The sequence below is a fragment of the Venturia canescens genome, chromosome 1, assembly GCF_019457755.1.
Source record: "Venturia canescens isolate UGA chromosome 1, ASM1945775v1, whole genome shotgun sequence".
NCBI classification, from domain to species: domain Eukaryota; kingdom Metazoa; phylum Arthropoda; class Insecta; order Hymenoptera; family Ichneumonidae; genus Venturia; species Venturia canescens.
The window spans coordinates 14727701-14754637 of record NC_057421.1 but is presented as its reverse complement, the minus strand read 5'-3'; the positions used below and the strand labels follow the sequence as shown (position 1 = coordinate 14754637).

At 39.1% G+C, this 26937-nt stretch overlaps 1 protein-coding gene across 1 annotated transcript in view; it reads right to left on the bottom strand.

Annotated features, from left to right (window-relative positions):
- Nucleotides 1-26375, bottom strand: part of Atg16 (Autophagy-related 16) — a 418555-nt gene extending 392180 nt beyond the window's left edge. The window contains exons 1-7 of the mRNA XM_043413064.1: nt 25835-26375; nt 24810-25080; nt 24483-24645; nt 24285-24373; nt 20342-20480; nt 18773-18878; nt 15838-15980 (exon numbers count right to left, since the gene is read on the bottom strand). Of these exons, the coding sequence (XP_043268999.1) occupies nt 15838-15980; nt 18773-18878; nt 20342-20480; nt 24285-24373; nt 24483-24645; nt 24810-25080; nt 25835-25964 (1041 nt within the window). The 5' untranslated portion in view covers nt 25965-26375. The remainder of the gene's footprint in view (nt 1-15837; nt 15981-18772; nt 18879-20341; nt 20481-24284; nt 24374-24482; nt 24646-24809; nt 25081-25834) is intronic.
- Between the last annotated feature and the right edge of the window lie 562 nt (nt 26376-26937).

Genomic DNA, 26937 nt, shown 5'->3' with positions numbered 1-26937 from the left:
AAATCGATCTTACAATTGAAAGATTGATTCGGATAATTAATTAGTGGAAGAAAATCGATCTGAAAAATCGATTTTCAAATTTTTTGAAAGTATCTACTCCCTGATACATGGCTCAGTACACGTGCAGAGTTTCGAGGATTTCCAAATTCTAAAAACCTCGTATTCGTGACATTACAGCATGTCGATATTCGGTTTTCAGGTGTAACAAACTGTAGAAAAAAGTTTATTCGTTTTGTTCAATTTTCAGATTTGAAAATCCCTTAGTAATGTAAAAAACAATAACATAATAATTTTAATCTTCGTTCAAGTATATTAGTGACAGAAAAACTGAAATATTATGTTCGACATTGAAAAACAGATTCGCCCCGGGCTAAAGTCGGAGGCGCAGCAAGTTTTTTATGAAATTCAAATGCTTCGTGCAGCGAATCGAATTTATAACTTTTAGTTGCGCACCAGAAATCCTTTTTCTCGAGAGAAAACTGGCAAAAATTTCAATTTTGACTTAAAAAGCGTGAAAATGGTTACAACGTTCCTACTCGTGTAGTGAATTGAACCGAAGTCTTGAGAACGGCTCTGCCTTTACGGGACCGTCAGACGACTCTTTCAAAAATCTCCAAAGTCGTTAAAAATTCATTGAATTAATTCTCCCCTCAAAGAGCGCTTCTGTAGTTACTGCGCGATCCGTAACTTCGAAGTTATTCATTAAATTTCTCAATCGAACTTGTAGACGTTGATAAATATTTGAATGAATGACACAAAATTTTCACGATTACAGAATGTCAAAAACGACGCCATCATTCCCGAGAACGCTTAATTCATTTTTCAATAAATCTCTTCCCTTCCCCTTCGCAAGCCTCTCGAATGTTATAAATAAATGCGAAGATATGAAATCCAGTCTAAATCTCGAATTTACAGGTGGACCTCTGTGCTCATCGATATATACATCGAATGCAGGTTGCCAGAAAAGCGGGTGGTAACGTTGTTCGCCGGAGAAACGGAGGGCTTAGCAACGGGGTAATAAGCTAAGCCAGATTTAATTACCCCGAGCTACCCTCGCTTCCGCCTCCGCGACGATAGCAACGACGCGCGAAGACGAGAGACGGATTCCATTGCAACCGAAAGTTCTTCCGACACTTTTAATTTAAATTTGCTTCATATCTCAAAGAGTGAGATGAACATTGTAAGGCGAAAAAGGACGATGAGGGAGTGCGAGCAAAAGACTTTTGAAAAGGAAGGACTCCACTTGAGAGAATAACATCAAATGAATCGGATGGTGATTAATTAAATTCCTAACGGGCCACCATAGTGCGGATATCTGGGAGGTGATAAGGAAACGATTGTCGAGTGTCGTTGGAAAATTCCCGTGGGATTTTTTACTCGATCTTGTGGAGATAAAACTGTCGAAGCTTAGCTAACGAAGGAGGATTCTGGCGTGGGTGTGCCGAGCATATTTTTCATCGCAGAGTCATCCACGCATGAGAGGTGCATCCAAAATTGTGAGTGTAAGATAGCAGAGTTGTGCTGGGAACGAATTAATGTAGACGGAGAATGGCCTGGAGGCATTGCCCAGCCTGATAATCGAGCTGCAGAACACTGACTTAGTTTGAATTATTCAAAGAAATTGTATATCCGAGCTCTCGGGAAACGCCATTAAAATAAAATATTTGTTCGGTATGAAGTTATTGATACCAAATGGGAAAGTCGAGTTGGCGACTGCGTCCAATTTAAAGGCCAATAAATGGCGACCACTCATATGATTTATTGGGTTACAATCAGTCTGTCAATATTTCATCGGAGGAAAGAAGGGAAAAGAGCAAAAAGGTAAAAGACACGAATGCAGTGTCAGTCGTACATAATGGACTGGTAGGGTGGTACGATGTGAATGGGCGTTGCCGGAAGTCTCTTCTGAGGTGCCGGGCAACTCCGCATCAGAGCAAATTGTCGACCCATCCATCATCTCCTCCTCTCACTCCTTATATTGCCAACAGCGTTAATAACGTCGTTAGTCGAGATATGTCGCCGCATCAATCTGCCGTCGTGAGATATAACATATACACAGAAAGGGGATAAAAGGGTTCGAGAAATCCAGGAATCCTCGTATGGGAAAAATCGTTAAAACTTGAACTGGAGAGTGTTGAAAAGCTTGCAGAGTTTACACTCGATTTCGGGGGCTCCACATTTATAATCGTTGAAATGTTCGACCAGCTAGAAGGGCCACATTCGACGATATTATTTCACTTCCATATTCATGAATAGCTCACGAAACCGCGAGGTAAAATTTCATTCCATTTTTCATTGCGAATATAACACTATGATTAAAACAAAGAATCGATTGAATGAAAAACTAATCTGTGGAATCGAATGGAAACTATTTAAACAAGCACAATGCAAAAAAAATAACAAATCAAATATAATAGAATACTTTGAGTCGACAATAAAAATATGTGGCAGGTCCAATAATAAACGAAAGCGTATATAATTTTGTGTCCCGACGAGACAGTCGGGAGAGCAAAAGGGGTAGGAAGCGGAGGAGAGGGGTGAGCAGGCGTGTGGGTGATGCGTGGTGAATCACGGTGCTTCCTCATTAGCGATGTTCAAGACGCATGCTCTGAACTGGTCTAGGACCCATTAATTTCTAATTAGCCTCTAACTGGTTGGGCTCGGTGGGTATAGAGAAGGGGGCCCGTGGTGACCAACACCTTCGTGATTGTACTCGTGCGAATTCTCTCGCTAGATCGCTTCCTCTGGCCCTTTATAAATAGCTTCGCTCAACGTGGCAAATGGACGTACATACATGTGGAAACGAAGGAGTAATAGTAGCCGGGGAAGGGGCGAAGCTACTATTACCAAGTGGCACGTCGCTGGGACGTTACCAGGTAGTATTTCCGGATGCGCCTCGTTCGCGTAAAGTTATTGCGGCATACGCGTTTCCGACCGCACTGAGTCCTCCGCTTTCACGAGTTTTCCTCTTTATAAAATGAATTCTATTCCCATCCTCAACTGCGCGACGCGGATACATAAGTCTAATGGGTGCTGAATGTACGTGTCTGACTCTCGCTTTGCTCCTAACGTCGCGCGTCGCATTGGGCAAAACATTTAGAAGAATTTTTTCAATGATTTTCTCGCTATCTCGCGCGCAGATGCCACGGACGGATCGATCTACACCAAAAAGGTTATTCTTAGTTAATTCAGTCAGAGACCTCGAACGAGTTTTGCTTTTCATCATTTGGAAGCTGGAAAATTTACTTGACATTAAGGGGTCTGCGCTAATTTCAAAAAACCGATTTTTTTTATTCCATTTTTCAGAAGTATTTGAAAGTATGATACTAAAATTTTATAAAGATCTGAGCAGTCCAAGTGTACTTTTGAGCGACGTTTACTTGGCTGTGTCTGAGCGCACTGATACCCACCGCCCAGTGCGGCACCACGCACCTGCGGCGCCTTTCTTTAAACGCGTTTTACTCAAAATTATACGTTTGTGGACGACTCGTTGATAAAATCTCCAAAACTATTCAACCGATCCTTACTAGAATTTTACCACGTGTTTTTTATGATTATTTTGAAATTTTGAGCGGAACAATTTTTTTTTTTGCAAAAAACGCGCTTTTTCATAGTTTTTAGAAAAATGGCCACCATTTTGTCATTTATGAAAAAATCGTATGATGTGCGCTTTAGCCTTTTACCTATTGAATCTAAGACCACTTTTTTTCTCCGATCATCCGTTCCAGAGATTTTATCAACAGCGCAAACCCATTTTTCTTTTAGACCCGTCTTCTCCCTCATTTTTCTGTACGAAAACTGAGTAAAATAAATATAAACAATTTTTTCTCCTGCGTATTTTAAGGGTGTATTTTTGAGACCTGACACTTTTTATATCGATATTTATAATTTATACGAGTCAAAAAAATTCGTGAAAATTAGGGTAGAGCCCTTAAGAATCGATCAAATCTGAACACAATATCTGGAAACAATCGAGTATATATTCGGTTCTGACTGAACGTCATTGTGCTGGCATATTCAAATTGTAAATCGTATAGCGTGCCTGCATTGAATTGGTTGGGAATGGAGAGAAGGTTGATAATATTTTCAAACTGATTGTTTTTGGCATAGATAATAAATTTCAAAATTTTATTCATTTTGAATGTTCTGAATAGGAAAATCCACGATTTTCTTTAACTGCTCTGTTTTGGGATCGTTGTTGTTCTACGTTGAATGCTTTGGTGTTACTTCATTATCGCACAAGAGCAAAGGTTATTCCCCCTAATAAAAGGGGGGAGGAATGAAAAGAAAAAATCTACCGCGAATGAACACAAAAGGGGCGAGTCACCAGGAACGTGAAATTGTTGCAAAAACTTTTGGCTTCACGTGCAGACCCCGGCTTTTGTGGTTTGCAGTTGTGGGTATCCGAGCTTGCATAGCGAAGAGAAGGAGAGAGAAAAGCGAGAATTCTAGCGCTCACGCAGATATATAGTTTTCCGGGTGCAAAGCAGTCTCTGGTAGCCTTTATAACGTGAACTATAGTGCAGGTATAAGCTCTCGTCCAAACATCTACAGGTCGTTCGTTATTCCAGCCGCGTCGTTCGGTATGAATGTGCCGATTTCGTTAGCGAAGCCCTCTCCCGCGCCCTCCATCGCGATTTCTGGCTTTCTGCCAGAGCGTTTACAAACCGTGTGGCTACGTGAATCGACGACAACGGTCGTGGTATTCGAAAAAGGGTGAGAGAAAGACAGAGAGAGAGAGAGAGAGAAAGGGTTTTGTGTGCAACTCGAAATTTTCGTCGATCGTGCAACGTGGATGGCTTGATCTCAATTAAAACCCAACGTGCTTCGCTTTCCCTCTTCTAATGCTCCTTTCATATGCATTGAAAGCATATCTGTATTAATTATCAACGACATTACGTATTCCATCGTATTTCACAACTGTTCCAATAACCTGCTGGGCTTTTATTTCCATGGAGTTTTCTTTTGACGAATGACTCGTGGCAATATAATATTGAAATTTTACAAGAGACTTCTTATATCCCTGGATCCTATTTTTATTCCCTGTCAAACAGTTACAAGGAAAACTGTCATACGAGGTGAGTTCAGGATCGATGAAATAAGACAAGTGAGTGAAATATACAAAAACGAACTTTCGCAGAAAGACCAGGGTGATCGAGACACGTCCAAGGCATCAACCTTTGGCAGCCAGGATTGGTCAGAAAAAAATTGAAATCCCTGCACAGTGTTTGTTCCACGAGATTTTCTCTGCATAATCTGTAATTGGGCAATGCCAGTTTTCCATTAAATGAATCATTGAATAAAATATTTGATAAAACTGATGAAACGATCTTTAGATCGTGAATGCAGTGTCCAACGAGATAAAAAAAACCAGATCAACCCAAAAAATTCCACGTGGGCCTCGACTCACGCAGCGTGTAGAACCCTGAAATCGGTGTGGAAAATAAGATGGCAGACTGCCAAAGGTTATCCCAGAAGAAGGCAAAACTCATCTTGCCTACCTTCGAGACAAGCACGCGGTACATCTAATGGGAGTTACGTGCAATCCGGTTTAATTCGATGAAAATGGTGGCCCGACGTACGGTCCCAGGAACTTGAGGTTTTCTCTTTTCTTTTTTTCTCCGTCCGCATACCGCAGCGCTCTACCATGACATCCGGTTTAACTTGAGCCCGAGATAAGCCTAACAATAGATAACAACGAGTCGAGGATAAACTCTGCACGACCGTAACTTATAGAGTGCAGTATACACGTAGAGCGTATAGTTATGCAGAGAACTCCCAAAAAGAGAACCAACGATCGGGAGGGTTGCAATTTATCAAACTTCTAAGAAGAATCGTCTTCGCCTATTTTTCTTTGGTCGCTGATGGAATATCAATTAATAAACGATGCTAAATCTTCGCTCATCGATAAAAAGCGCAGGACCGAGGAAGTCGAAATGTTTTCGGCTCTCCACTGAAGGCGCATTGGCTCGCCGGTGACACTTTGACATAACTTTATGTCCCAAGTTTTCTCCACTTCTGCGGCAACGCTCCAGAGTTCATCAAAGTTCATCCAGCCGGCTCATGGGATTCGTTTGAGAATGAGAAAAACGTTAGAAGTTTTCGGTGCTCCGAGTACTCGGGAAAAACAGTGAAGCAACCAGGGTCAGGGTTCTTTCACCGCGTTCGGATGTCAGCAACTCGTTTCTTTCAATGTAACCGTTTACGGCGCACGACACGCTGAATTTCACCGGTTATCAATTTGCTAAAGAGCACACTTTTTATACCGAGCGTCGAGGGTGCTCTCGGTACCGGCTCGCTCTGAAATTCTCGCATGTATACGCGCATCTGAACCTTTTACGTACATATATGTGTACACCTAGCCGTATTAGCGATGTAAATGCGGTAATTTCAGGTTGGTAATTACCCGGAGACGAGATGCGTTGAGCTAGGACGGGCTCAAGGCACGTGAAAGTGCCAGGTGACTCTTGAAAAACGCGTTGGTTAAGTCAGCACACCAACGTAGCCAATAGCAGCACCCGCGAGCTCGTGGTGCTTTCACTACATTACGCACACATCAACCTGGACACGTTCACCGTCGCTTCTTTCCAAGCTCACCCTGGAATTATTTTATCATCTGAACTGAGAGGGCCGCGTGTATAACGACGAAGGGGAACTTGCTGCGTGTGCCCACACGAACAAACCTCCCATGCATATTTTCACGATCCAAAGCCCCTCACGAGTTTTTTCCTCGAGAAATTATGCGGTATCTTTCCATCACGCAATTCCTTCCTCAATTATCATGAGATATGTTATAACTCACTGTCAACAGCGAACAGTTTCACGAAAATGATAATCTCGCGCTGTTGCAGCCACTTAGTAGACACCAAAGAATCGATTACAACTGTACATTATCCAGTCACTTGATACTATGATGGAAACCATACACTTTTCATCGTAATCAATTCATTTTAGGAAGAGAACGATTCGTGCAGGTCAATTTTTATTGGGCTCGAAACAAAATACAGTTGCGTTCAATAAAATGGACTCACTCTTGTTTTCGTGCAGATTCGTAACGTCAATTTCACAGCAACGGAGAATTTGGCGACTCGAATATCAAAGGATCGAATCAATCAATAAAAATCTCACGCTTCTCACTTTCACCAGCAGTGAAAAAAGGTCGATCCAGGTCAATCACTCGTCTGAATAAGCACGCCTAAATATTTTGCAGGACAATTTTTTTGTTATTTTAACAGTGTGTTTTAAGTAGCTCATGCACGAAACGATTTTCTTAAAAAAGTCTTGAAATTTACAGAGAGTTTCAACGACTGACACGCATATGAAATTTTAAAGGGCTCGTCTTATCGGTTGTTTAGATAAACGTGTTTAAATATGAAGAAAAATACACAGGGATACAGAGACTATGCGTAAAAAATCAATTAAAATGAAAAAATACATGAATAACTCTGACATTAATTTAGAGCGATGATATCTTGATTGAGAAGTAAAAATCGACCGAATTTAGACACCCATAGAATACGATCCTACGGACATGACCTACCTTAAACAACCGCAAAATAATCGTAAAACAAATTGTTTTTCTACGATTTGACGAAAAGAAAGAATCAATGTTTGTTATTGTCTTTCTCCTCGATTTTTTGAACTTTCGATGAACCGAGAAACCCCTCTTTGTTTATAGTCAGCTCTCCGAGTTCACGCCTCTTCATTTCTTTCACTTTACAGCCAGTAACTCTTTCTTCTCGCAAGTTTTCACTAATCCCTGTTTTCAGTCTCTTTTTAACCCACTCCTCGCCAATCCATAGAGCGAAAAGATTCATTCTCTTGTCCTCTTCCTTCGCTCTAAGCCCTAACAAGGGAGGAAGGAAGAAGGAGGAAGTACAAAGAGGGAAAGAGACAAGAGCGAGAGAGACGGACGACTCACCAACGAAGATCCGTGGAATCGGTGCCCGCAAAGTTCTATACGGTGTAACTCATTAGTCCGGGGATTAAGACACACAGCAGTGCTGGGCGCATAATGAGGCACCCGGAAGGAAGAAAGAATGAGAAACTAAAAGAGGAGGGGAAAATCCGGGAGGTAGGAGAGTTGAGGATGGAAAAGAAAAAACGATGGAAAAAGTAAAAGCGTTGCTAGGCCCTTGGTCGGGGTTCTCGTGTATTAGGCTCAAATATGTACGAAAATTATATAAATGTGTGTATATGTACTGGGGAAAAAAATCTTGTTCGTCGAGCTTATCTTACCCGGACGAAAATGTCGCGGATGCAACTATTTTCATTGCCAACGGCAAAAGATTCAGTTCATTCGACAAAAAAAAAATTGTTAGAGCACGCCATATCCAACTTGGATAAATCCTGTTCCACGAACATTCTTTCTCAGCTTGCATAAAACTTACGATCCCATTTCACCCAATCCGTGAACTAAATTATCATCGGGGATGTCAACAAGCATTCGATGAAAATTCCTCATCGTTTCTATACCCTAGAACAAAATGATTACACCAATTTTTTACATTTGCTCAAATGCTCAAAGCTAGGAATGGTCCCAAGTTTGAATATTGATTTGGAGTGAAAACCTGAAAATTATTGTAACCTCATTTTCATCGAGTTTCACTCAATCACAAAACCAGTAATCGAAAGAGAACATTCGAAGACCAGTATTCTAAAAATATATTCGTTGAATAATACAAAAGCGTTGAATCGATTGCTCATTCGTTGTTTCCCTTCGTCGCAATATTAACAGAGTTCAATATTTTGATTAGATTTTAGGAATTTAAAGCAGGAAAATCTGCGGAGCTGTGGTTGTTTGCCTGCCTTTGATTAGCGGTTAAGCTTAGTCGGGTCCTCGACAATCTGAAATGATGTGCCGTCAAAAAAGCGAAGGCCGCTTTGTGTGTTTAGAGCGACAACGCTGTCAAAGCTCGGGTTGAGGCCTGTCATTTAGGGGCCTAGCGATAGGATAATTTTGTAGTGACACTAAAGTGGTTGTTACGTAAGTAAGGAAGGAAACCTGGTTTACCGATGAAAGCTCGGGAGCTCAGCTCTCGTTCCTTCTCTTTCTCGTCACTGTCTCCGTTCCTCGCTTGTTCTACCGCACGTTTGGGTACGTGATACGAAATGCCATTAGGTTTTTGTATTAAAGCCACCATCGCATCGGCATCCATCAGCCATCCCATCAGGGCTTCCCGAATAATTGTATAATTAATTAAATATTAATTTATTCATTATACATAGCTGGGTTGAGTCATGCGCGTGCATAACTTGTTTTGACGTGAGTATTACGGGATTTGTGATGGGCGAAATATGACAATAGCGATGGGCGGCTTTCGCCGAGAGCCACAAATGCAACACCAACCACTATTTTCAATATTTTTTCTATGTCTATCCGTTTGAATATTCATTGGATCGTTGCAGTAAAACACTTGAGCAAACACACAGTTACAGCTAGTCATCGATTATCCATCGAAAGTTCTGGATTACCGCAATGATTTTAATTCGACTAAATTCCCAGTGAAAATTTCATGGCTTATCGTATATTCCACGTGCATTCGTTTCTTCTTTTAATATTATAGAACTTATCGATCGAAGCATCCGATAGTTCGTCGCAATCACAACATTTGTTCATCGGTTATCGCAACGTCGGAATTTCCCTCGTTTGCATCTATTTTCGATTGTTTATTTCTGGATCCTCTATTTTTTTAGCTGTAAATTCGTCATTTCAATGTATAACGATAAACGTGTTTAGAGACTCGATCGTTGAAAATCGTTGTCCTCGAAATCGAAGATGACGCCGAAGTTTGCAACGTTGGAGTCCAACGAAACGATCTAAAAAAACTCTCGAATAATTCCAGTAAAACTCCAATTTTGTTCCCTGGCGAATTGAAATTTTTAGTTTTGCAACGTTCACCAATGATTCGTGAAATAAAAAATTGCTCAATGACTAATATTTTTTTCGTTCGTTCCGTTGGACTCCAACGTTGCAAACTTCAGCGTCGTAATCGAAGATTCGATGAGAAATTATTCTAACGTGAGAAATTATCGATCAATTATTTCAACAGAAATGTTTTTTATCTTTTTTTTTATCTTTTTTTTTTTTATTCAAATATCAATTCGCAACAGCTGCGAACAACGATGAGATATTGCAATAAGGCTGTCGCATCGACGGTTCGAAGTTGGGATATTGAGTAATATAAAGCAGATTGTTTTAATGGATGGTAACGTAATATTTAGCACAAATTTTCACACTCCTCGACAGTTTGTTATCAATAATGTTACCATCATAATTATTCCTGCTTCGTTAAACTCATTGAATTTTTCATATTCATTGAATAAACGAAATTTTTTATTAAACTGAATAAATGAATAATGAGATGAATCTGAAAAAAAAAATCAGGACTAATCGATAGTCGGATGCAGAACAGCAGAGTATAAAAAATGGCTTCCGTCTATACGAAGTATTTTTGGCTTCGAAAAGATTTATGAAAGCAATTATGTGGAGGGCAGTGTGGAAGGCCGAATGAAGAATCGAATCTCACAAATAGCAATGATTACAAGGCTGGTTGGACGAAGCGTTGTCAACAGGAAAAGGGATGGGAGAGTTATTCCACAGAGATAGAAATACACGAGTAGTAAAATCGATTAGCTCGTTCATCGAAGCCATCCAATCGTGCTTGGGACAATTGCAGTATCGCGTTGCTATCGCTGAGAGGTAGGAACGAAAATATTGTTTCGAGCGTCGCAATCATCAGCGAGCTGGCTCGTCGACTAAACAGCGCGTTCACTTTGTGCTGCGCTGAATAACTAATGATTAACCAGTACAAGCGAATGCTCCACTGAGCGATGAACAATCATTATTAGCGTATCTCGATGATGCAACGAAAATACGAAGCAACGGACAACATTTAGCAACGGAATTTGTAGACCCTAACCGTTCCATGGAACGATCCTCTTTGAACAACTCTCATTTGCGTTTGTTTTTCAAATCCTGTCGCTTTCCTACCTTCCGAAACGCTTTCACGATACTCCTCTGTTTCTGCCATTATCGATACGCCCAGATCTACAAATATTACACTCGCTCCGGATATACTTTATCGGATACCGTATTCAAGTTCCAATTTAAAATTGTTTCGAGGTATGTTACATTTTCAATATTATTCCGGATATTCCAACACCATTGATGCATAAATGCATTTATGCGGTCATTCTTATTCGTTCAAAAATTTATGGAGCGAAGAAATATTTGCATAGAAAATGTAGCATGAATCGATATCGAACTTCAAGAATTCGTGAAATATCGGATAATGGAGATGAAAGATGAACCAAGTGCCATTTGGATAGGATTTAGAGCCAAATCAGACGAGTACCCGGTGATACTTTGAGGCCAAATGTGAAAAAAAAAAAGCAAAAAAAAACACTTTTTCTGCTGCCCAGTTTAAATCATTTCGACCCCAAAACCTCGATCGTTTTTAATCAATATTTTTACGAGAATCAAGCCCACTTTTTTATCGAACAGATTGCAAAGAGGACAAGTTTAAAATCCGACTTTTTTTTTCGTTTCTTCTACGTATACATGTTAATATTTAACCCCAGAATTTATAAAACGTCGATCTTTCAATTTTTGTGCCTCCCTCCTAATGTTTCAGTCACAATAATTATTCAACTGTTCTTTTTGTACGCTGCAGCATAATACGAATGACGCTGTTGAGAGTTACAACGTATGGGCAATGTATAGGGAAACGTCTGAAAATTCTTCAATTCCGCAGATACCGAAAGTGCAATATAGTCTGTACCTGTTGGTATGTATATGCACATGGAATAGGTAATATACCGTTATCTAGGTCGTTATAGTAAAGTATACCAGAGAATGGCGCAAAGAATAATGGATGATCACGTGGAGGGAGGAAAACTGCCATTTACTGGCTCGGGAGAGTGAGGCAGTGAGAAAGGGGGTGTGTGAGCGAGAGAAAGAAAGAGAGGGAGGAAACCAGCCCCGCCCAATTACCCACCCTTAGCTGGTAATCCATCCCAAGCGTTGTGCAACTACTGTAAATATAAATTCAGCTTCTTTTCCCTCGTGGTTAAATTTTTTCTCTCGCCTCCTTCCTCTTATGCATATATATATACAGTTGAACTTATGAGGAGCTGTGCTTTAGAGAACGATGAGTCCGGGGAATGAGGCTAATGCTCGTCAACGTCATGGCGAGTGTAACAAAGAGTTATGTTCGTGAAAGAGCTAAGTTTCCGTTGGCCTGTCCGTCCACTTGGTAAGTTAAGGCTTTTATGAAATTCTTAGACTTTTTCAGGAGTGTAAATTTCGATGAATTTACATTTCAATTAAATTGCGTCAATACGAATACAAGAACGCTTATGAACCGAAACTATCTTGGAAAAGATTTTTTCATAGAAAACGTGTCCGTGTACGAAAAGGCACGCGAGCTCATTGAATTAGGGCAGGCCCCCGAATTGGAAATTCAATCTGAACTTGGGCCATTGATATCACTTTTCTTGCACGCGCCCCCAAAATTTATCGACGACCAGAACTATCGAATTCTTAACGAAGCAGAACATGGATGGAAGTAAAATAAAAAAAAAAAGAAGAAGAAGAAGAAGAAAAGGGAAAAAGAAAAAGAGCAAATCGGAGACGAAAATCAAGTAGGAACTTGGCTCCACTGCATAGTGCTACAAATTGGGAAGAAGGGGACTAATCGCGGATCTCATCAGGAAGAAGTTCCATGAAATGGATGTCCACGAGTTCCTCTCTCACGAACCCTACTTCCGGTCGTCTCTTTCCTAACTTCCTCACTTCTCTCTTCCTCTTCATCCCTCCTGTCCTTTTCCGTCGCCATCTATACTCTCTTGTTCTTCACCAACCCCCGAGGACAATTATCGAGAACTTGGAGATTTCCTCTCTGACGATCTTCAAAACTCCTCAACTACGAATTGGCACATTCGACAAATTGTGACATCATTCGTTTCCTTTTTCTTCCAACTAGACACGAAATAAACTGCCATAGGCGTAATAAAGTTCCCTTTAGGAAGCCACACTTTCGTTGCTCCGAGGCAATATATTCGCGTCCAATATTTTCGTTGAATTTATCAAACCAGATATTCTCGTGGACGAGTTTCTTTCGCTGAAATTCCAATTGCGCGGGGTTTAAAGTCCCAGTAAACTGTCGAGAACCGTCGCGAACATTCTCTTCTAACCTTAAGGTCCCCAAGGGCCTATAAAGCACAAAGGTCACCGTGGATATGCAGGCTCTCACATTATGCGCAAAACTTTATAGACCAAGAGATGGAGAAGAAAGGAAAAACTTTATATTTTCTTCTCCCCACGATGTTGAGGCAAAAACGAATAAAAACGAATGCAACGCTGAAACATTTTCTCGTGAAACAAATGCCGAGTAAACTCTGTATATTTTAACCTAATGCGAGAGCATTTTTCTGTTGATCTGATACTTTGTTGAATCAAATTCAAATTTCACTGAATTCAGAATAAATAAACAACTCAATGATTCTATTTTCGTCTATTAACGAATATTCTTCATGTCCTTTTCCCCTTAACGTTCCAAGTAATTCGAAATTTAGGTGATACGAAACTGATTATTCCCTCATCCCTTAAGGGTTCATGAGAAACTTTAATCAGCGGTGAATTTAAGATCCCAGATGTACAACTTTTTCCAGCATATAATCTCCACGGATTTAAAAAAAAAAAACCGTCTTTATTTTTTCGCACAATGCTTAACAAGAAAAGGAAAAAGTCCGTAGAAAAAGTGAAAAAATTGTTCTTCACGCTAAGTTCGGAATACAAAAGGCAACAAGAGGTGAAACAACGAAGGTGGCGTGCGAACGGAATACTCGATAAAAAAAAAAAAAAAAAGATAAGTTTCGCAAAGAAACTTTTCGTTCGAAGCGAGTGAAAGCAGGTAGACAAGAATATGTAGCACGAGGAAACTTGGAATGGCGTTCATGTCATCCACGAAAAGTGGAATGATTCCTGTGGTCGCTCATAAAATTCCCGACGTTATACGATCCTTTCTAAACTAGATACAAACTGCGGAATCAATTTTTTTTTTTTTTTTTTTTTTTTTTTTTTACTAATTGGTGTTTTTCCACTTTATTGTACTCGCAACGTCCATTCGTTCGATTTTTGAATCGCCAGGACGATGCACGAGTTGCCTGAATAAAATCATGATAAAAAATCAAATAAAACGAGTGACATAAATTTTTTGGCTCGTTTCATGAAAGATTGTCCAATTGATACATCGTCAGATTAGAAAATTTATGAAGGCACTTAAAGCAGCGTGAGCTCATGTACAGCAAGGGTCATTTGATCAAGCGCCATTTTAAAGTCACATCACTGGTGAAACGAATGACCAGTCGGCGACTTCCCGTCGCCCTCAGCATTTTTTGTCACTCCTGTTTTTTTCTTTTTTTTATTCCCTTCCTTCACATTTTTTGTTGACGAAACGGTTCGTCATTAGTTTTACGATCGCGCTGTGAATGTAGATGAAGAGTGTAACGGCTCACAGGGCGACAAGAGGAAAGGGGGGCGAGGGATTGTACGAGGTCGACGATAAATTTCATATTCCATTCCGCGAACAACGTCTCACACCCTTTATTCTCACCGTCGCGCACACAGCACGCCTCGACGTCATTAAATGGCTGTTTTCCTACCCCACCAACTATTTCTCGGGGGACGTCGCACGCGAATTGTTTTGTCGCATGTTCCAACGAATCTTCATGAGAAAAATAAGAAATTTACCAAACGAGGCTTGCATTTCTTTCTCCGGCATCCTTCTCCCCTCCCTTCGCCTTTCACACCAAACGATTCCCGACTCGCTCTCGCCTTATCGCTTCACGACGATGCCTCTACTTTGCCGACAAAAACGTCAACTTATATATCTTTGACATTAAAGACAGACTTTTGCAACGCTTGTATTACGAGCCAGAAACATAACGATGTAATCAAAATACACTACGAGTTGATTTTACGACTACTCTTCTTCTCAATTCTCAACTTGACACTTTCGTGACCAAACTCGAACGTGCGTGTACGAAAAAACATGGAAAATATGCCCAATCCGAAATATTCCTAATGGAAAATATACCCGGCGTATGCACCACGAAACATCCCAACTCTGATCATCCAAAGTATTATTTCTACTTTACAGGACTGCCGACTGGTCACCGAACTGACTAAAGTTGGAAAAACTCTGGAGAAAACCTATTCGACTACCAAATTTCTCTCTCTTGGCATCCGAGTCAATAAAATCGATTGCCACGTTCAATTCAAAATTCAAATTTTCAATAAACCCTTAGCTGTCCCCCCTATTCGAAAATCTCCCCAATCGAATAACCCTTCACACACCAAACACATTTAATCGAATCGGCATTCCCATAAAATCCATGAGAACCGTGACGAAGTGGAGCCTCGCGATAAATCCCGAGTATCACTGCTCCCGAGAGCAAATATTTCTAAGGATCAGCGATAAAGAGGATTACGGAAATAGAGCTGAAAATTTGATAATTAGGAGAGGCATCGAGGAAAGATAATTGACCGGAGGCTCGGTACATGCGCGTTGCCGGAGTCGATCTCGGCAAGGTAATGTTGATATTTTGTCAATATCAACATGAGAAGGATGTATAAACAAAGTGCCCCCTTCTCGCAGAGGCTCCCCGATGGAATACGCGGTGGCCGAGGGGTTTTCATATATGGAGTATACGCTGCATATCTACGCATAATTATGCATATGGAGCTTTATGTCTATATGTTATAGAAGGAGGACATGGATAAGGTGAATATGTATTATGTATATATGTAAAATAGTAGCTTAGATCACTCACCCTGAGACGAAGGTCACTGACCGACCACACCCTGCTCGCATAGTCGTTGGACGCACCGAGGATGAGAGTTCCAGTCGAGTCGAAGTCGACGGACATGACAGTCGCGTTGCTTCCAACGAGGTATCCCTTGCCATCGCAAGCACCTGCAATCATTCGAGTTCGCGGGAGGCATTAGACTCGACGAGACCCAGGTGTGCCTGGACGCTCGTCCTGCCTAATTAAATTTATGCTCCTACCGGCTTTAATTGCGAGGACGTGCCAGCCACGCGACAGCCGTACTATAGATGCCAACGTATTACTATACGGAACAGAACTCCGGTAGGTTTAAGCCGGACCGTTGATGCATACACGCGGGTACGCACATGCACTTATTGTTATGTCTATGTGCGGCGTTCGAGCAGGCTCATTCGCAGGGTGTCTCGGGAACGTGAGTTTCGAACTTGCCCGGTTGGAGAACGGGAGAATTTCGGGGACATTTTTGCTGGAATTACGCTGAAGTTTGCAACGTTGGGGTCCGACGAAATGATGCGAAAAACTCTCCGAAAATTACAGTAGTTCTCCAATTTCGTTCCCTGCCGAATTTCCAATTCGTAGTTTTTCAACCCACACCGATGCTTCGTGAAATAAAAAATTGGTCAATTACAAATGTTTTTTTCGTTCATTTCGTTGGACTTCAACGTTGCAAAATTCAGCGTCGTTTTGCTGGAATTATTCTCGATCGACTCGGTATCGGTATTCGTTAATTTTGGGAAAACCAAGGGGACGGAGTTCGCGAATGATGTTCGCTCAGCTTTTCCTTATTTAGGAATTTTCGAGATCATTCGTCGAGAGTCTTCGTTCTCGAATTTCCTCCCATGGCCTTCTCTGTCGCTTGACCTACTCGGACTTTTGGGACATCCTGTATATTTATATATAACTGGAAACCACGCGAACGCAATGCAATCACGATCCGCGAGGAAGCCTTCCCTTCACCCGATAGTGTCCAACGGCAGTTCGAATTAAACTGACCGCATCATATATGTGCTCCCTGTGTTCCATTGTACAACCGGGTTTCTACTCTGTGCTCCTCTTGTTCCTCTCGTACCCGATAACTATCAAAGTTTATACGATATTGATCGCGACCCACCGGCCCTGCCGATTTCACCGTAATATTCGTAACAAATCTTACGAGGAGTCGCTACGTGATTTCTCTTTTTTATCGAATCACGACCACGCGGGAATCCCTGCGTGCTGCGATCCTGCTCTTGAGCGATGGAGTTGAAAACGATTGGAAAAATACCGGTGGGAGGTGTTTCCCGAAGGTTTCCTGGAATAATTTCTTTGGTCGAAACAATTTTCGCTTCTCTTAATCGAGATAATCGGCTCTGTGCAGGCATTATAATATTTTTGAGGTAAGAAAATCATTTGGGAATGCTGAAGCAATTTGTTGACTGAGCCAATACAACTTCGGTAACAAACTGAAGTTAAAAGGAAAAATCGCACACGAATAAACTCGTTGATTGCTTCGTCTTACGGATGATCTTCGAAAATTCATTGTATAATTGAGAGGTAATAAAAATCTTTTCTTGCAGCACATAACGAAAATTGAAACTTGGAATAAACTGAAGTCATGCTACAATAAAAAACAGTCGAATCACCAATTTTTCTTTCAAAACGATGAATCCAGTTCGACATACTTTTTTCTCAGTTCGTAACATGCCTGAATTATTCCGATGGACTGAACCGGAGTTCTCAGATTTAAAAAACTGTTAGCAACCCTGGAACAATGAAATCTAATCGATTCCATTGTTCTGGGTCAACCCCCCACCGATAACGTGCCCCGAAAGTATCGAGTTGTTTTTTCTCTTCGAGCAAAAAAAATAGGCGAAAAGCGAACAATTATAACGAGTGGTAAAGAGCGCTAGGTAAATACTTGTCGGCTGTCCGTGTAACGAGGCAACGACAACATTGGGACGTGTGTACCAGGCCCCATAACTCACGCAAATGTTGTTTTCCATGCCCTCTTCCATTTTCTATCTCGCTCGATGTCCCTCCCATTTGTGCATACTCGCAGAGAGCCGAGCCGAACGAGAATCCATATAAATATAACGAGAGTACACTGACGTTTCTCGCGGTCTACCTTCGTACCCAATAAGCTCTCGCTCGTTGCACGCGATACCCGTGTAGTCGAGGTGTTTAGGAGAAATACACGGGAATCTATTCAACGCTCAACGTGACCGTTGATCGCGAGCGCTAAAAATAATGTAGAGATAAACTAAGGCGGAAAAAAAATCAGCTGAATCCGCGATGCCATTTGTCAGGCAGCTTCGCCATTTAATCGTATTTCTCTTCAATTGCTTTATAATTTAGCGAGCTCCGCTCGAATACCGAATGCGCCTGTAGACAATCGATCATATTATTTCGGAATTACGTTCATATAAACAACGCGAGTCTCATAAAACACGGGCTTGTCAAATATTTTCGTGATCATTAAAAAACGAAGCTTGGCCGTTGCTGGAAACGAATTTCCAATTGTACGACCATATAAACATTCATTAACTAAAAGTCTGCACGGATTTTCATGCGCATTTATCCATTACCTCCACTCGAATATCAAAAGCTCACGAAAAGCTTGATTGCACTGATGCAATAAAATTGTTAACGTGGCGCTGGATTTCTCACTTTTTCGCACCTTTTTTTTCACGAATTCGATTTTATTGATGATCACTTCGGCGCACAACTTCAATTTCGATACCAGAACATGTATGAGATCATTTTTTTTGTTATTGCGAGTATTGGTTGGTCATTTTTGGCGGTAGGTAAAGCTCCTAATACACTAAATTTTGCTGCAATTTAAAATGTCATTACCGGCCTGAATTTTTTTCTCTTCAGGCTAGAGGGCAATTATGAATTAATTAAATTTAAAAATCAATTTACGTATCTTGACGTTAGTTACCTTTCGCGATATCCCACAGCTTGATTTTTCTGTCAGCACCGCCAGTTGCGAGGATCCTATCGACCGGGGACCATTTAACTGCGGTCACCTCTCCGTCGTGTGCGTTCTGTAAGGTTCCACAACAAAACATATGTACTACGTAGTTCTTCATAAAAATTTCTAAAACAATGTGCAAACAGATACGAATTTATTCAGGCGGAAACGAAACGAAACGAAAAACTAGTGACCTTTCCACATTCCTTACGATTTTCAAACCAAATTTTGAATCACTTTTGCAAGCGTCATAACCTAATCACATTGAAAGTACCAAGTTGAAAGTATCGAGTCGTCTACATTATCGATGCGAAGAACGCCTGCATGCACGAAAATGGCAAAAAGTGATTCACGTTAAATGCTTATGAATGAAGACGAATGTCAGACGTCAAAAAATCTCTGCCTTAAAGCTGAGTGACACATTCTTGCTAATTTGTTCGTTCTATGGAAACATCACTGCTCAATGATTTGCAAAAGGTCTGGAAAGTATTCATCGATTTTGGGTCACGAATGCGAGAATAGAAAAATCGATAAATTATCAAAAGAATTATTACCGACCACATTTTCAACGCATAGTCAAATAATTTTTTCCCGTCGTATAATATTAATTCGTCAATTCCATGAAATTTTGGAATTTAAAAAAATTTTTTATCGATGATCGAACGTTTGATGGAGATGAAAAAATCAGGAAACGCAGCAGAAAAATGGAAATTTTGTTCCTATCCAACTCTGTCGAACGATATGGAAAAAAAAAAAAACAATATTTGAAACCTGCTCGTCCAACTCGCACTCGACGTAGTTCAGAGTTCGTTTGTCCCAAACGTTTTGTATTTATATTTTCGTAATTCTAAATTCCAGAGCTTTCACGAATTCACTCAGTCTACTGCTACTTCTGAGGGATCTGCGCTAAGCAAACGGATCAATGGTACAAGAACTCCCAAGAGTTTCTTCAACAGTTTATTTCATAAAATCAACAATCATGAGTGTCACTGATTCGCGTATCGCACACGCGAAAACAGATAGAGAAAATAAATCTGTAAAATAATCTTCACATTTATCTGAATAGACTAAAGTATCCTAACTTAGTTGTTAAATTAAAGCTTGAACAGTTTCGATAATGAAAATAGAACCTTAATTTAAATAACTGGGTTTCAACGCGTTGATTTGGCGACCTACTAAAATTCTTTTTTTTCGAGTAAACTCGTAATCGCGTAAATAGGACAGAAAATATGTTCGCCAATTTGACGAAGATACTGTAAAAAGGCACGTTCACTAGTTCCCATATCAACAGAGTTTTTTTACACTTTGACGTTGCAAATAGGGCGTGCGTTCGTCTCGGACGTACAACATTTCTCCGGAAGATTGACAGATAAATTTGTGCCGAGGTGAAAGAAACGCGGGAAACAAAATTCGATGAAAAAAATGGGCGTTGATTGAAAAATTAAAAAAATTAAAAGGAAAAGAAAACCAACACGTGAGAACGAAAAATGTTGTATGAGGCAAGCTTTCATGTATGTTTGTGTAGAATCAACGTACAAACTTGACGGCGACGGTGGATGGAACGGAAGTTGGTAAGCCGACCATTCCTTCCTTCAAACTCGTTCGATCGGGACTCACGGTTCGCGTGTCTTTCGCTGCATCCTCCAAATCTTTTTGCACCTTCGCTTGCCTTTTTCTGCAATTAGAATTGAGAAGAGAATGAATCATAAGGTGCTGCAAGAAAAATCTCGGTTTTTTTTCAAAGTAATTGCGGAACGAAGCTTCGGTTATTATTGTTAGTTTTGTTAGTTCGAATCCTGATGATATGGCCTTCCGTCATGCACGATCCTCGCTCGATGATCGTTTTCCTGAATTGAAATAAATGTGATTGTATTTCAGTTAGCTTTCCTTGCGTCGTTAATGAAGTATTCGAATGTGTGCGTCAATGACGAGTCACGATAAACGAATATTCGTAGGTCAGCGTCATGCCTCGAAAATCGACGTCTACGTTTTCGTCGAAGCAGCCGACGATTGATCGAGGTCTACAAATATTGCACAATGCACGAAGAAAATTGCATGCTGATTATTGTATCATTGACATTAAATACAAAATGAACGTCCCTTTCATACTTTTTTTCTATTTTAAATATTTATTTTATACACAATACTCTTGACACAATCTCTTCGTTGACAAATTGATCAATTGCATTAATTCTTTTACAAAATAATAATTTAACGATAATTATAACGATGAAATATGGAAAACTTCGAGTTTTAAATTAAAATACACTCGATGAAAACGAATGGTGCAGTCTGGTGCTTAATCGTAATTCGAAACGATAACGAAATCGGTTGAACAAAAATAGGTAAAAATTCTAACGGTATTTCGTTATCACAAAACTCAAAATCGGTAACACTAAACAATTATTTGGCACCTGATATAATGCGCTACCTTAATTAGTCTTGATAACTACTCAATTGATTCCTAGAAGAATCTATCACTGAACAATGAAAGGTAATAAAAAGTATAAAGTTATTCAAACATCCTAACGCAGATGCAATTCTTTACAATTGAATCTGTCGAATGATAAAATTTTAGGAGGAATCTTATTGGCATCAAGTTCATTAGTCTCAATGACTCGGAATTCGTCGCAATCAAAACTCATGAAATGAGATGGTAACAAGCAACGAACAAAGATCCATGCGAAAAATGAATAATTCATGAAGTCTGCGGATCGAAAATAAGGAAATAAGCTGAATTGACTGATACAATTATTTGAGGGAAGATGAAATATGGGTAAATAAAAAAGAAAGCGGAGTGTGATCGCTACCAGCCCAAAAGCTCGGATTAAGCGGAACGCCTCGTATCACGCCGTTCATTGAATTAATCGTTCCTTTTTTTCACGCTCCATTTCTCAATTCCTTTTTTTGCTTGTGTTGTATTTTTTTCTTTTTATTGTTCCATTTTGAATAACTTACCCAAACTTTGATATGGTATGCATCAAAAAGGCTGTCGGGCTGGTAATATTCTCGCTGAAACGAAAATGTCAAGCAGCGTGAAGTGACTAGCACAGCAAGTCCATGGAGAATATCCAAATAAGCCACGCGTTCTATTTTTATGAAAAGCTTCGTGCGTGTTTTTTTTTTATCTTTTTATTTTTTTTTTTTGTAGATTTTTATGTTTTCTCTTTCAGTATTCAATATCATCGATATACATCCATGGAACAAGCTCTCTCTTCATACGTGTTTTGCGTTGCTGTTTCTCTCGTAACATTCCTCCTCAGAGTCTGTCGAGACACTATTTCTAGCTTAGAACTCAGCGTTTGACGTATAAATCTTACGTGGGGCCGAATTTGATCCCTCCTCTCTTGCCCTCGCTCTCTTTCACGCCTTCTACTCATTTTTCCTGGAGTTTCCTTTCCTACTGTTGACAATTGCGTTATTTTTGCGTTTCAATGTTCTCCGGATCAATTTCCTTTCTTACTGACGCTTAGTTCGTATTTTCTTGCATTACATATGTGGGATTTGAATTTTTCTACGTACCGAATATCACATGACAAAGGAACGCGCTAGTAAAATACTTATTGAGTAACTTATCGTTGTGCGTTCTCCAAAAATATTGACTGTAACGTACTAGCTCCTTAATTCTGGTCGCAAAACTCGCTGTACCCCCTCGTTCGATACAGAGATTCATAGAAAAAAAGAACGACCCGAAAAGAAGGATTTCAAAGAATGTAGAAATGAGAATGATTAAGAGATGAGAGTCTGGATAAAGGATTATTGTGGAAATGATGGATCGACGGGTGAAAAAGAAAAAAAAACAGTCTAGCTCAAAATTTCGTACTAAAAACTTCAATCGCGTTTTCCCAAACGACAGAAATTTCTCAACAAAGTTTTAAAGCCTGTCGAAAAAGAGTCGGAATCCAGTCGTTGTTTCGAAATAATGGCCAGGTGTTATTTTTTTACTTGTCAATTCATAGTGGACATAAATGTTAAAAGGATTAAAATAAAACATGAAAAAAAAATTTTTATGCACTAAAACGACTCCAATTTATTATTCGATCATATATTCATTGAGAAAAATTCGATGAAAAGTTATGATGAAATTTGGCAAGTTTTTTTATACACGTCAGACTAGCGTTCCCTTCATATGTGCTTCACGAATTTCCTCCACCTAAATCAGTCTACTGAAAAATATATCTTCGTTCTTCGATTTCAGTAGAAGAATAAATCGCTTGATTCTTTTTTTTTAATGACTTGTTAATTCTTGACACCAATAGCTTTCTTTCATGTTGTTATCTATCTATAATCCCTCGTTATTAACGATGTTTTTATCAATCTTCTTCCTCATTTTGGGGAGCGTGTTATATCGAAACCCGGTTTCAATGCGAATGTGTGACGGCATCATTTATAGCGAGTGTTTGATGGTACCGGCAACAGTGATACAAGCAGCACAAACAGCATTACACGTGGACAGGATAGCGAACGTGTTATACATTTGCAGTGACATGAAACAATCCGGGGATATTAATTTGACGGGTCATGTTTTATTGGTTTGTGAAAATGTTTCTGCTCTCAGCGTTTCGCCAATCCGTGTTTAAACAAATTTATTTCACACGGATTTTGTGCGTCTCTTCTTCGAATTATTCTGCGTGAATGATACTCGAGCATGGAAGAACATTTTTTCACAGTTACTTTTCATGAGCAACATGTTTGTAGGACATCATTTTGAGTGTGGAAAAGGCCGGATTTGTTTACGCAACAAATGCACGGCCGTTACCCAATGAAAAACAATTTTTGTTTTTTTTTTTCAATACGTGATGATTTTCTGGAACTTAACGAATGAAGAATGGCAACGAATAATTTTTAGCGGGTAATTTACGTTAAGTTTCTAATTGATGTGATTATTTTCGTCTCCTTGGTAGTGTGAATATCGTTGAATGTTTCTAAAATGATGTTATTGTGAGTACGATGTCGATGCATAAGAGGCCTTGAAATTAAAAACGAACAGATAATCAGTAAATGTTAATGGTTAGTCTACATCATACCATGCAAATTAAGGTGACACTTATTGCTGAAAACAAGCAATTTATCAGTTCGCTGAGAGTCTGACAAAACACGGGAAAATGTTGAAATCGGTGGTCTGTCAATTGAATTCTACGAAAACTCGGAGTCAGAAGAGTCGATGAAATTAATGACATAAATGGGCTATAATTCAATTAATGTAGTTTACCGTGATAATTAGAACGTTGATAAGATCAATTATCAACTAGTCAGTAAGAAAATCGTTTGTTTTATAAACTGAAATGATTTGATAAAAATGTTACGAAAGAACGAGAAGACATAAGCTCAAAATCGCTTTATAGTTACTGTTAAATATTTAATTTGTGTATAGATTCATTTGAAAAACAGTTAAAAATAAGCAATTCAATGCTAATGTATCAATAAATAATCAATGGTAATAGATTATGCTCAACTGTAGAATTATGATTCAACTTACTTGAGAAAATTGTCATTTTCTTCGTTCATCTTGTCTGCATCTTTAGCTTTGTATTTTATTAAACGTTCGACCAGTTGGCGATTCTCTTCCTAGAAAGGCAATCAATGCATTCAAGTATCCGAATCAATGAAACTATTTTCTGGAAAGAGCCAAGAAATTTTAAATGGTTCTTTATACTTTTGTTGAGAACTTAAATACCTGAGCTTTCCTGAGTTTTTCTTCCAGAGCTGCAAAAGCCAGTTGCAATGCTTGATGTTCATCTCTGAGCATCTGATTGGCAGCCTCGAGTTCCTGCTCTTTACTCACATACCTTGATAAATCCGAGCGCAGCAGAGCATTCAGGTCTAAGCTCTCTGCTAAGCTATGTACAAAATTTTAACACTTTATTGTATTCACAGTTACAAAAAGCATTGCGAAAAAGATAATTTTCTTATATAAATGTGATTCTGATTATTCCAACTTTTGATGGTATCTAAAATTAGGATTAATCTCGCAGCATTTTATGACAGTGTTGTTATAGCATACCTGTTTTCTTTATTTTGTAGCTCTTTCATTACTTCCTGAAGCTTATTATTAAGATCAACTATTTGTTGAGCATGTTCTCCTCTTCTTCTGTGCAGCGTAGTCAGCTCTTCGGCCTGAGCCAATAATCTAGCTTCAAGAGCAGAATTTGTGCCCAAGACTCCGGCAACACCCCCACCGCCTGATGCAACTTCGCACTTGAGCTTTTCATTCGCTACAGTCAATTGAAGGTTCTCTCCTCGCAATGTATTCGCTTTCTCAAATAATCGATTATCTGTAAAATTTTCAAGTAATAAGAGCTCTCTGCAGAAATTAAAAAAAAAATCAAAATTATGTACAAGCTCAATTGAGTAAATTGATAGCATGTCTTAAGATTCTTCTTACTCCTTCATATCTATTTAAAAATGAACTTCATCGTTCCAGAATAAATAATAAAATTTTTGTTTTTCCACTTGCATGGCTATGTGGTAAATATTACATTTAAACTGTATTATTGTTTATCAATGTATTGTGATCACAATGAAATAACTTAAAAAAAATTTTATAGAATGTTCAACTCCATAAAAAAATATTAGAGACAAGCACTAAAAAATATTAGAACAAGGACTAATTTTCATATCGGAATAAAATTATATTGTTATTAATCGTACGGATATAAAATAAATACTATTATTTTCACATCTTTTTCTTTAATTTGTCTATATTGCAATGTAAAGCGAGGATTGTAACAATCGAATAACATTGGCAAGATGAAGTCAATTTGTTTCAGGAATCTAGTTCTTGAATTTGTTTAAAAAAAATTGTTCGCAATCAATGGTCTGGCAGGAAAACGGATGAAAAAATTCTCATAAATTTGTTGAGCAATAGAGTTTTCTGTGTATACAATTCATTGGCGATTTCTAATAAAAAATAATTATACCGATGACAAAATTGAGAGAGATTCATGCAGAAATACAATGAAACATAACCTCAATCAATAAAGAAATATGGAAAGAATAAACAAATATTATGGACAAAAATAGGCTTACGTAAATTTATAAGATCCTCGAAACAGTGTGTTTGCGATCTATTTCTGTCACGAAGTTGTGAAATTAAATCTTTTCTCCAATCCCTAGGTTCACCCGACGAATGGGTTATGCCAGGTTCACCGCTCGCCATTTCACCAAAAAATTGTGATAACGAAAAAAACAACACTACACAAGAATGGCAAAACGTTTTAAAAAATGATCGAGCAATCAAAAAAAATCAACTCGATACGATGATATCGTAATTCCTTCCCGTTTAAAAACAATACTGGAGAAGGTTATATGTTGTGACGGTTATTTAAGTGGTTGTATTTACGCGCGCGACAACCCGCGAAAAACTATCGGACTATTTGCAATGACGATTGCCATAAAAATATGAGACAACTGTCACATGACAATGTGAAAATACGTTAAATACCTTTTTTCTCTTTATGATTATCAAAATAGATATTCTAACCTATAAGTATGTCAAACACTACGCACACTACTCCGATGTATAATCAAGTTCACGTTTTCCAACAGCCCAACACTAATGCGTTTCTAATGTGTGTGTGACGCACGTGAAAATGAAACGGAGTGAATATAGTCGATGTCGATTGTCTGATGCTCCAATGAAAAACACGTTTTCACGCTGAACCACAGCTATACGCCCTTGGGGAGCCACCCTTATGATAGGCGAAAGTAGATAAGTACAGAATGTAAATTATGCGTACAAGACCTGCGTAACTATATGATATACGTTTATCTATCTGAAAAGTATAGCTGTCTTTTGCAAATATCAAAGATAATTACCGTCGTCATTAATTAACTTATTCAACCATTTTAACCCGGTTGACAACGATAATGAAAATAAGCTTCTGCACGTGTCCCTTATAAAATCATTATTTTATGTGCCGACATATATATTGCGCTCTTTGTTTATCGATATTTCGCTTTATAATCGAGCTGATTTTCCGGGCCACTTTACGATGAAAGAGCGATCCAAAAACAACAAGCAACGATAAACTGTGACAGCTATAGTTTGACGCGCCAACAGTTAATTCTTTATCAACGAACATTATCTTAATATTTTACCATGCGAGTATTTACCTATGGTTAATACAAAA